This window comes from Manacus candei, unplaced genomic scaffold (assembly GCF_025592945.1).
Source record: "Manacus candei isolate 608988 ecotype Guabito, Panama unplaced genomic scaffold, ASM2559294v1 h1tg000049l, whole genome shotgun sequence".
NCBI classification, from domain to species: Eukaryota; Metazoa; Chordata; class Aves; order Passeriformes; family Pipridae; genus Manacus; species Manacus candei.
Genome location: NW_026138097.1, coordinates 28,862,422 through 28,874,537, shown reverse-complemented (window position 1 = coordinate 28,874,537; position 12,116 = coordinate 28,862,422). Strand labels below are relative to the sequence as shown.

The 12,116-nt window shown below is 40.3% G+C and overlaps 1 protein-coding gene across 3 annotated transcripts in view; it reads right to left on the bottom strand.

Annotated features, from left to right (window-relative positions):
* The window catches only part of CTNND2 (catenin delta 2), a 627,538-nt gene extending 615,839 nt beyond the window's left edge, over nucleotides 1-11,699 (bottom strand). The window contains exon 1 of one of the 3 annotated variants that reach the window (XM_051799301.1): nucleotides 11,396-11,699. In XM_051799301.1, coding sequence (XP_051655261.1) covers nucleotides 11,396-11,432 — 37 coding nt within the window. In that variant the 5' untranslated portion in view covers nucleotides 11,433-11,699. The remainder of the gene's footprint in view (nucleotides 1-11,395) is intronic. The other 2 variants (XM_051799302.1, XM_051799306.1) reach the window with 2 other exon arrangements.
* Between the last annotated feature and the right edge of the window lie 417 nt (nucleotides 11,700-12,116).

Here is a 12,116-nt window from a genome sequence, read left to right as displayed (position 1 = left end):
CTACAGCTAAAGGCAGCAGCTTCAGCCCCTTGAAAACACCTTTTTTGCACCATAAAATTATTTCAGCTATAAAGTAGTCTCATATACTGTAGAGGGATGCAATATACAACACATGCACACTGTTAACAAGTGATAGCACTTTCATTCTGTCAGAGACAAGGAGAGATCCCAGCTGTTCAAAATAATTTTAAAAAAAGCAAGAACAGAATTCACAAGGCCACTGTAATTTCCATTATATTTTATTTAAGCCATTAATGACTGCTTCAAGACAACCAAATAAAAAGCCTTTACAAAAGAGGAAGACTGCCTGACAGAAATAAACAATTAAGAGATATATACTGCTTTACATCTGTTATGTTTTGGGTAATATTTAAATGTCATATTTAGATATTATTAAAAACTCTACATATATCTTCAAAAGTTTTGGGAGCATAAATGTTTACAAGTTGCAAGTCCCTTTTTATTCTTCTCTTCTACACATGTATGAAAAATGTGAAGCTTAAAACATCAGAAACATCACACAATGTTCTATAAATTCATTCAGCAAGTTAAGCCACCTTTTTTTAAGAAGCTCTAGAGAGATTCATGTGCAAAGAAGAAAAAGCTTTTTGCTGGCCTTCCTTTCTTCAACTGTTCCTGTAAAATGCAGATGTAGAGCTGTGCCTCTGAAATACACTTTGTATCTAAACCTGGTATTGTGAAATCAATCGCAAGTCTCCAACCCTTTCCTTTTACAGACTAAGGATAGAAGTGCAAGCTTTGGATGCTAAGAACACATTTGGGAATGCCCATTCTTCTGTATGTTTCTTGAATGCACATATATTAATACGTGGAATATTGCTATTCAAATAAAAGTTGTAAAATAAAAACGAGAGAGAATTTGAAATTTGTAAATTGCCTATCATTTTGTTAGGAAGTCTGGTAGCCACCTGAAACTCAGGCTAGAGGAAGTTCTTCACTTTTTTTTTAAGGAAGAAATATTTGCTTCCTCACAGTGAAATAACAAGACTATAGTACTTAATAACAGTTATGGTAGAACCATATTAAGTAGATGGTATAAGAGAGACAGACACTTCAGGTTCTGTATCAAGGTGGAGGAACATACATAAAGGTAGAAATGTCTATGTAGAAATGTGGTACAAGTTTTCAGTCAGTGGTCCCATTCAGAAGGAAAATCAGCCTTGGCAGTAAGTGGCAGTGACAGCACCTCAGCTTGCCTGTATAATTCATGAAGAACCTTGCCTGTTGGAATGGTATAAGCTTAGATGTGTTTGGTTTCAGACCAGCTAAAGGAGGCAGCATCAATGCAAGAAATCTTCTACTACTTCAATGGAGTTTGAGGATAGCTAACATAATTTTATTTTTGTATCCCATTCCCTTAAATGTGCAGTTTACAGTAGTTTACAGGAAAGGGTTAAAGACTTGTGATTTATTTCACAATACCAGCTTATAGATACAAAGTTTATTTCTGAAGGACAGCTATATATCTGCATTTCAAGACAGCATCACTTTTCCATTTGTCCCATTCCTCCTGGCCAACTCATCTTTCTCATACTAACTACTCATTCTCTTTTGTTAAGCAAAAATAAGAATATATGACATAGTATATACAAATTAGATACTCCTAAACAAAACATGACAAAAATCTTATTTTTGGCCACCTGCTAATACTATGTAGTTATTAAATTCAAATAGAATCAATAGATTATATTTAAATAAAGGTTTATTAGAAAAGTAGTTGAAAAACATGGATATTTAAATGTTATGATAAGAATATTAAGCCCTCCAAAAATCAGGAGTCCTTGCTTCTTTTTTACAATCCTGAAATTTTACTGAGGGCATGTGAAAAAGTGAATTTAAAAACTCAGTTACTTGTTTTAGAGGTCTATACAACTTCCTAGAGAGCAATCCCATTTGATGACAAGCACACTACAACATCAGGTAAACAAACTTTATACTTCCAGAACTATACTGTTTTACAGGTCAGGAAGGATATGTCAGTAGGATAAGTTAGCTAAACAAACTAGCATTCTGTTTTTTTCCTTCTCTTTCCCACTTCTCCACCATTCCCCCCTCCCCTCCACAACTCATATATTGACCAAACAGCACAAAAAATATTAGCTACTACTGAGATGTAGTAAACAGGCAGATGTCCTGTCTGTTTTATGATAACACTGTAATACCTGTAATTTTATTTTTTAAAAACCAATCTAACAAAAAGAAAACAAAAAGCCCCAACCAACCATAAAAAAAACATCACAATTGTTTTATGAAAAACATTATCAAACAGCTACCTATGTTAAAAGATTGAATCAGCATCTTTTCTATTCATTACAATATAGCAATTGTGCTTTCCAGTCTGTCTCCCTGTCCCCAACTTCCTACCCAGCCTTTTTTTTGTCTGCTGTAACCAGTATCTCAGATCTCTTTCTCTGCTTTGGACATTGTGTACAGTGAAAAAAACCCCACCCCAACCCCCCAAAAACCCAAACCCAACCAAAACCAACCAACCAACCAACCAAAAACCAAAACTAGAACAAACAAAAAAACCCCCACAAACACATAAAAGCCATTTATATTGCAGACTGTTTAATTCCTTGATAAATACTGTTGCTCCCTGTTGCTCCAAGTCTGTTCTGTCAATAGATCACCAATAATCTGTCATTTGGGGACCTGAAATATTGTCATCACCACTGCTCAAAAGTCAAGTAGCTCCTAACCGGATATTTTTCGGGCAGACCATGCTAAGAGTCTCAGAGGGATCCATCAGCAATGTCAGCCTGAGGAGTCTGGTGGGTAGAACACAGTTGTAGAGAAAGTCCTGCTCCCTCTTACTGGGCAGCTCTGGTTTCAGTAAATACATATAGGGATTTCACACACAAATAGGAAAATCAGGTTCTTTTAAATGACTTTACCCTACAGGTTTTCCAAAGAAATGACACCGGAGTGTTCAGGAGGTCAAACAGAAATGCCAGATCTCGAAAATCCAAGATGTCCCAAAATCCTGAAAGTAGGTCAAACTTATGTACCACTTAGCTGGCACTGTCAGGTATAGCACATTCCTCAAATCCTTGTTTTGCACTTGCTCATAAAAAAAAAAAAATAAAAAAAAATCTTATTTTGTGAATCAAACAAAATTGCTTTACTTATCTGTGCAAACTTTTATCCACTGTAAGCTAAACTGAAGGCACAAAACATGATCAAAGCCTGGAATTTTGTTTTTACCAGTCAAAAACAGATGTCTCCTCTGCTCAGTTCAATTATTGTTATACTAATACACATGAAATACAAGAAATATTTATTACTCACTACCAAAAATTCACAATTCTTTAGATTGGCAAAAAAAAAAAAAAATACCCCAACAAAAGCAGCAAGACCTAAACAAGACTTAGGGATAGAAAAGTAAGAATTACAAAGCTGATTAAGCTTTGCTACTTTTAATTAAAATGTATTTATAGAGAGGGAACCTTTAAGACAACTAATCAAAACTCAACCTCAAAACAGGCAAAGAAGAGATGTAAAGGTTACATTTCACACCATAGCTTTCCATTTCATCCACATAAAGTAATTGCCGCACAGATCTATGCCACATAAGATCCACAGAAATGTTTGTTCCTTTCTGAAATGAGGAGTATTATCCATCCTTTGGGTGCTCATTATAAGAGTCAGCATCGAGAATTAAGTGCACAGGATCCCAGTGGAAACACTCAGAGGCTAACGAACTTCCATAATTTGACCAGAAATGCATGCTTTGGAATTTGTTCTTATTGAAAAAGCTATGTAATGACACATATTAGGAAGGCCTATTTACCTGAGGGTATTAAACAATCGCTTATCAGAATAGTGCATTAGGCTTCACAGATATACTGTGACTTCTATTCAATGCTCCCATTTATATGAAAAAGACTTTTTTGGTATCATGACTCTGCTTTTAATGCCAGTTCTTAAAACTTATGATTCTAAATTTACCCTTTGATTAGACATGCATGTTTCTAATTAAGCTCGACCTGTCCATTCTTCTTTGAAGACATTTAAGTCAGAGTCCCCAAAGTCTTGAGGCTCTGTGTAATAATTTACTTGTTCTTGGTAAAGGCAATAGAATTCACAAGTAAAAAATAAGTGGAATAAGCTGCCAATCTTGTCAGAAACACTTTCAACCAAAAATACATACTAATGAACCTATAAAAGCTTTAAGGGACCATCACGTTTATATGGCAGAAAAAGAGGAATTGGTATTGTCTACCTCCTACACATTCAACTGTAGAATGCTGTAAGTCATCAATAAAACGAATGTACGTGTAGTGGTTAATCCTTGACGTCTGTGGCAGATGACAAACACTATTTTCTCAGAATGGACCAAACTTCACCTTCTGAAAATCACATAGACATAGCTGAGGCATTTGGGAATTAACCCGGTGACCCCTAAGCAGGTCAGAACTTCCAACCCTGTTACTCCAAATCCTTCTGTGGTTAAGTTTAATGCAGTTAAATGACAGAAATAAAGAAAACAGAAGCCAACTGTCTTCTGTTGCTTTAACTGTAATGAAAATTTTGAGAATGCATTATGCCTTCTATATTTTTGACACTTATAAAGAAGAGATGCACTGTCACACTTCCAAGTTTTCCCCTGTACCACCAGATGACATACATCAGCACTGCAGTGGAAATCCACATATAAAATCACATTATTCTTGTAACTCAAACTTTAAAACCATTTGCAGCAAGAATTATGCAATTCATCAATTACTGTCAACTTTCTTCATTAAAACGCAAACTTTTTAAAAGACCCAGATCTTTTTTTGTTCTAGTCACTGCATTTCTAAGCACACTAGGTCAGACAAGGCTAGGCACTGAACTGAAGGTTCAGGTAACCATCATGTGGTGATCAAGAATACAGGTACTTCATCAGAAATATTCAGAAAGTATCAAATATGACTAATCATATTGTTAAATTTGTCAAAATGCTTGATTTGGAAGAATTCACTAGATATACCACTTTGTATTTAGTATCTAAACTGTTTAGAAGCCCCAACTCCAACTTTCTACGAGACTTCAGCTTCTAGATCACATAGAATCTCACTTATTACAGTATCACGCCATTCAGAAATTAGGCACATTCAAAAGATATCCTGAGGTTTAGTTGATATAATAAATGTGAGAAAGTGATGGTGTTAGGAATGTCTTCAGGTATCTGCTTATGTAAAGAACTCAATTACTCTACAGATTCTGGGATAGAGGACAACAAGTAAAAAGTTTGTCCAGGCAGGATTTCCATGTCTAACCTTAAGCCATATCCATTGCTGAAAACCTTTAAGCTGTTGTTTCCTTAGATAACAATTCTCTGACATAGCCTTCTGCCTTCTCACTCTGCTTTTCCCTGAATATGAATATCCGTATGTAATGCCATGACACTTTTCATGAAAAAAATGAGCATGAAAAGGCTTTTGCCTTCCTGTATGCCAAACAGGTAAAGCAACAGTCAACCTCTTGGCAAGAAGAACGATTATTTTTGAACAAGCAAATTTGACTGGGACAACAACAACCTGCTTTCAAATAAACCTGATTAATACCCAGCTGCGCTGGTTATAGAAGTAAACCCGCGGGAAAAATGAACCCAACTCAAGAGAGATAACAAGTCAGAGTTACAATTTACTAAAAAAAGATGACAATAAATGCAATGATACAGAGAAAAACTGGTTTTCACCCTCAGAAAACAAATATACAACCCAGCACACTGGGCAAGAACAGAACAGTGTTTGGTTGGCCCCTGTGCTGAGCACCCCATGGTCCCCCTGGGTGCAAAGTAAAAGGAAAGGAAAACCTGTTGGTCTGGGCGATGGTCACAGTCCTGTTGAAGTAATGATCTCAGTCTTGTCGACAGTGGCAGTCAAAGTCCTATTGATATTCTGGTCCTCCTCTGGATCTGACAAGTGGTACCAGAAGTCCCAAGACTCCAAGATTATATGCGCTCAGGTTCAAGTGGGAATGTCCAGTACCTCCCCCAGGGCGGGGAGTTTCAGGATGGGTGATTCAACTCTGAGTCATGGGATATTTCTGGAGTCTTTGATGGTCTAGGTGGTTGCAGCTGCCTATTATGCTGCTCCAGTATGGCCCATTAGCAGAGATGTCCCCTCAGACTGGGTGTGAAAGTGCTAATGCCTCCCCTGAGGGGAGTTATCACAGTTGTTATCACAGTTACTAGTGTGAAGACAAAGAAACACCCCTCCCAGGGTTTCTTTAACACCCAGCTTGTAGCCTGAGGTGTCAGTTGTGCCCTAGGTAGCTGCTGGAAATGATCCATTATTAACAGTCCATCAGAAATTACATAGGGGGTGTAGAATACACAGTTTTGGTTATACCCACATAGTGGTAAACTGGCCCTGGCCCCTCTAAGTAGGACACCAGCCAACTACAACATTAGGACAAAATACTAGGATGCCAGGATTTGATTAATGTATGTCGTCCTCAGAAAAGTTAGTTTATTTGCTCACATAAATCTAAAATAATGTATATATTAAAAACACGAAAACAAAACCAACAAAAACATCTCTAGATCAGCTAGCATTCCAAAAATACCCTCACTCATGCACTTCAGTATTTTGGTGGAAAACTGTAAAGAAAAACTGTAAGGTTCACACATTCTGTTTTCAACATTCAGTGCACGCTTTTTTGCTTTCCAGCTTCAAAAATTGCAAAAGTACTCCCTTGGGAAGTGGGAACTACCCTGAAACTCATTGTCTGGAGCCTTGAGTTACTTCTGAGATACTCCTTGCCAGTCGCCCTTCCAAACTGCTTGCTGGTTCTGATGGAAGGCATGTTATACCTTTACAGGATGCAGATTACAACCCTTAGTAATCCTAGTGGAGCTAAAAGGTACAGTAATTTTCTACCACAACATTGCAACTTATTTCTAATTATTTTCCCAAACATCTTAGTAATGTGAAAGAAATTAATCTAATATAAATGAGTGTGTAAGAGCTAAGTCTTATCCAGCGGATTTAAAACAATTAAGAATCTCATCAGAATACCTGTTTACATTAGCTGTTTATTTCATTTGTCTCCCTTCAAAAATTCAACCTTAAAGGGATATTTTGGTGCTGCTTAGCTGAATAACAACTGACTGTGTTAGAACAAGAGAGTGTAGCCATGGATTAAAAAAGAATACATGTATGTTACACTAAGCAGATAAATCCAAGTTTTATTGTCAGTTTCCAAAAGTAATTTTCTTGACCAAAACGAAATTGCTGCACTGTGAAGACTTTTGGGAGATGAAGAAATCAATTGCAAAGTTGGCAAAAACAAAATAAAAAAAAGAGTGGGAGAGGGAAATGTAGGAAAAATAGGAGGGGAAAAGGCAAAATCTTTCACTAGAAAATGTAAAGCTCCTTTGAGTCTCAGATGTTCTTGATTTTGGATGTTACTATTCAAACTCTGCATATATGTGGCTTCTTAAAGGAATTAAAACAAGCAGAAAATAATGGTTTGTTATACAGTAGAATTACTATGACTAATGCAATGAACCACAGTAAAATGCAATATCAAACACGGTTATTTTATATATGAATTTTAGAAAGTTATCACCTTCTTGGTAGCTTTGGGAAGCACGAAGTTTTAGAGTTTCATTAGAAGCCTGGTTTGGGTTTATTTTTTTTCTAGAAACTTCAGTAAAATAGGCAGTGACAAAAAAAGACAAGATAATACATACTCTTGCATGCTGATGTGTCTTGAAGTTATTGCTTATTAGTATAACTGAATTTTGTAAAGTAGAATAGGCAGATTAAGAGTCAGTAGGATGCACTAGAAGTTAGCATGCCAAGAGCAATTTAAACAAATATTAAATACTTGCTCTCATGGATAATGAGGTGTTTCTCTTTTTCTCAGTTTTACACTGAACTGGCAGTTAATACGAGAAAAAAATAATATCTATTCACATGGCAATTGGTTTACATACAAACAGCTACCATATTTCATTTGCAATATTATTGAACTTAAATTTTGTCCAGTATAGTGCCAGAGAATCTGGTCAAGCAATCTGCTTTTACAACCCATTTGTGACACAAAGTTAGCACATCCCAAGGGGATAGAACAAATTGTTTCAGTGTGCCATGCTACATTCAGACTTCTTTCCAAGTGAGCCTAACTACAAAGGAACCATTAGCCAAAGGGTCATGTGGTTCTGCAGTGCATGAGCAGAGAACTGCACTCCCGTCTTGCATGGAGACTTCGTATTCACATGAAAGAAATTACTTTTCCCATCATGCACCCATAAAAAACAAAGGTCAGAAAAATACCATTTTCCATAGTGTAATGTCTTTTGTCATGACAAAAACAACCTCTTCTTTAAGAGCAAATGTGGTTTAGTCCTATTTGAGAGTCATCCTGTCACTTAAAAAATAAATTTACTATATTTAAAAATGCTGTCTCCATTAAAGTTTATTGCTTACTTGTATGTTATTAATAACTATACTACTACATTTAATAATGTGCAGTTAAATAAGCATCCACAATTCATCCTGCAATAAGATCTTACTGAGACCTTCAAAGGCTAATACAATAATTTTCATTTTTGTCAAACCTCAGCTGTAACTACTAATCTCAAACTCTTCATGACTTACAAGCACAATCAATAAACATCAAAACCACAGGTCCTTATTTAAGTGAAGAGTACTGTAATAATGCATTTTCCTTATCTTGCTGATACTTCTGAAAACAGGGATTTCTAGGACAGAAACATATGCTTGAAATCCTAACAAAGATACGTTGGAATTTCCACAAGTGATCAGCTCTAAAAATCATATCACACTGAACCATGAAATAGAAAGTGTATCTGAAATTTAGTGCAAAATTTAACACTCATGAGTTCTGCTGATTCTGTTAGCTGCTCCATTTACATGCCAATTTACAGCCCTACCTAAAAATGCATTTCTTAAAACCCTTAAAATAAACTGCTTTGGTACTTCCTTTGTAGTATAAGTTCATTTTACACGTGTCTTGAGAAACAAATATTCAACGCTGAACCACAGCCATTAAATTGATACCACCATCAGCAAAGGTAAATTATGCAAATCAGAATTATGCAAACATCTTGGGTTTTTTTAGTCGCTACTATTTCTATTTTGTGCAGCTGCTTGTCAGAGTTCATTATGTGAGGATGAAATTTTTTTAGTATCATTATCCAAAAAAACCAGAAGTCACAAACTCGTGTCACCAATGAGCTATTTATTGCTTTTAACATCTGTTAAGGTACCTGACAGCCAGAACTTGAGCACTATAGCTGGAGTCCTCTCCCAAAACCATCTTTCTTGCAATCCACAAAAAGTCATACAACTGGCATTCAGAAATAAATTCTTTGCTTCCTACCAGCAGGTTTGAGGGGTATTTCTTTTGGTATGTATACATAGCACAGCCCGCAACTCTCTTTTTTTTCCAAGCCTCTCTTATATAACACACTGCAAAAACCATCTCTGTGCAACGTGATCAAGATGCGATCTCCTGTTTCGGAACTACAACATTTAACATAATCACATTCAACCCAGTCCCGAGCTATTAATCAACTTCTCATTAATGTCGATGATCAGTCACAAGTTCTCTGCAGTTTTGCCAGACGCAGACTGATAGTCAGTCAAGGCTCCCAAAGGGTCAAGTCATTAACAGACTGAAGAGAGACGGCTTCACCAACTTGGCTCAGAAATGGTATTACAAGGGTATTTGAACATCGTATAACGTTTTGCTTAAATATCACAGCCTTCCTAGGTGGTTTGGATTTAAGGTTGGGGCTCCTCTCCAGATAACCTGTGTAAAGGCAAATAGGCTCATAAAAGCCCTAAAGCCACTTGAGTCTCAGAGGCCCACTAGTAGAATATGCAGCAGCTTTCTCTGGAGACCTGCCCTTAACCCCTTCATGCCATGTCGTTTATATACTGACCAACTAAGTAGGCTGCCTGGAAATTATCAACCCAGCCTATGAGTTATATAATCAGTTTTGTTTTTTTTTAAGATAGGATGAATATATCCTTAAATACAGGATGACAAAGATTTTTTTTTCCTCTCTTGATTTTGCAAAAGCCACAACAGACTTACATAAACTCCATGTATTTCTGGGTTGTCCTCTCTCTATCTTGAGGTACGTAAGTCTTGACGTACCTTATGGAGAGGTTTGTTACGAACCACAGCTCAGGCTGACTCACGGTTTTCACTTTACATATACAGGCTACCTATAAAGATTTTGAAAATAAACCTGCAATGTGAAGTTTTTACTTTCCTTGTTATTGCCAATAAAAGGCATACTTGTTTTAAGGGGAAAAATATCAATTACTACAGCCAATAAAGTTTCGAACTGGGTGTTCGATAAAGGGACCTCTTAATTTCTAAATATTTCCCCAAGTTTTGGATATTTCTTCCTGTAATGTATAGGGTTAACCATGACACCCTGAATCCAAACAAAGCACACTCTAACAAAGTATAAGAAAATGTATCCGTACGAGATACTGTATTACACTCTTCCATGTATTCATGCTTCCAATCCCTCCAGGGGAAATTTAACATGATTTCTAAAATTATACCTCTTTAGATTTTTTTTTTCATTTTTCTCCAAGATCCCTGGCCAGATGAATTTGTGTATTACATGAACTGCCTGTGCCACTGCACCTCCTTCCTCTGTGGTGACTTGATTCAGCTGAAGCTACGCTTTGACCGATCAATGCAAGCACATTACACACCAGAATAAGAGTAAGGTAAGGGTAAAGGAAAGAAAAGCATCTCTCCTTTCAGCCATTAAATATAGATCAACGAAACATCACAGCGCACATCGCGGCTCCGCTCCCCACCCCCTCCGCCCGCTCCTCGAGCGCAGGATTTCGCAGACGGTGGCTTCAAAGAAAGAACACACACCCCACACACCCCTCCGCACACACACACAGATACACATACACATGCAGCACAGACACACAGAACCGCGCAGCAGCAGCCGCTCGGAGCCGCCCCAGGGCCCGGGCTCCGCGCAGGGCCGGGCGCTGCCCCCGCCCGCGGGTCCCCGGGCTCCTTCTTCTTCGTCTTCCTCCTCCTCCTCCCTGGCCCATGACTTCACTGCCGTAACGAGCACATTAGTGCAGGGCGTCGGGAGACACCATGCCGCGGATGCCCTACATAAGCAACGACTAACGTAGAAAGAAAGGGAGGAAAGCGATGGAGGGGGGAGGCGCGGGAGGAAGAACCATGGGGAAATAACGTACTTTGTTACCTCTCGGCTGAAGGCACAAACACTGCTCCTTGCAGCCCAACCCAGCCCGGCTGCCTCGGCGAGGGGAGCAGCGCAGGACCCGACACCAAAAAGAAACATCACGCAGGCAGGAAGGGGGGGGGCACCTGGCACCATTACGGTGCCTGTCGTACTCACCGATCGGCGCCGATTCAGCGTGGTTGCTCCCAAACATATACCAAAACCCAAGAGCAAATCCTCAGTCCGTTAGGCAAGGATGAAAGGGGGGAGGGGGGGGGGGCGAGCGACGGCCCCAGGCTTCACCGCAAGGTCCTGACCTTGCCCAGCTGCAGCATCTTCGGCTTGCCCCCCCCCGGGCGTGCGTGTGTGCCCCTGTGCGCCCGTGCGTCCCCGTGTCCGCGCGAGCGCGCCGGTCGGGCTCCGCGGGGCTCGGCCGCAGGACAGCTGCCCGCTGGCTGCCGGGGCGAGGAGGGCTCGGCATCCACCGCCCCGCCGCTGGGGCGAGGCGCGGGGCCGCTGCGGCGGCGGCGGCTGGGGCAGGCTGCGCGGCGGCGCCGTAGCGCAGCGCCCCGGGCGGGCGCACCGGCCGCGGGATGTGGCCGAAGGAGACACAGCCGCCGCCGCAGCATCTGCCGCCGCCGCGCTCCCGCCCGCCCTGCCTCCCTCCCTCCCGCCTGCCTCCGCCCCTCCCTGCCCGTCCCCTCCCCAGCAGGAGCGCGCCCGCCGCGGCCGAGCAGCCGGCGCTGGGGGGGAGAGAGGGGGGCGGGTGGCCCCACTCCCGATGAGGCGCCGCCGCCCGTGCCGGGCGGGGCCGAGGTAGGGCCGGGCCGGGCCCCCCTCAGTGTCGCCGCAGAGGGGCGCGCCCCCGTATTTCCCCAGTAACCCTGCAGCCAGGGGG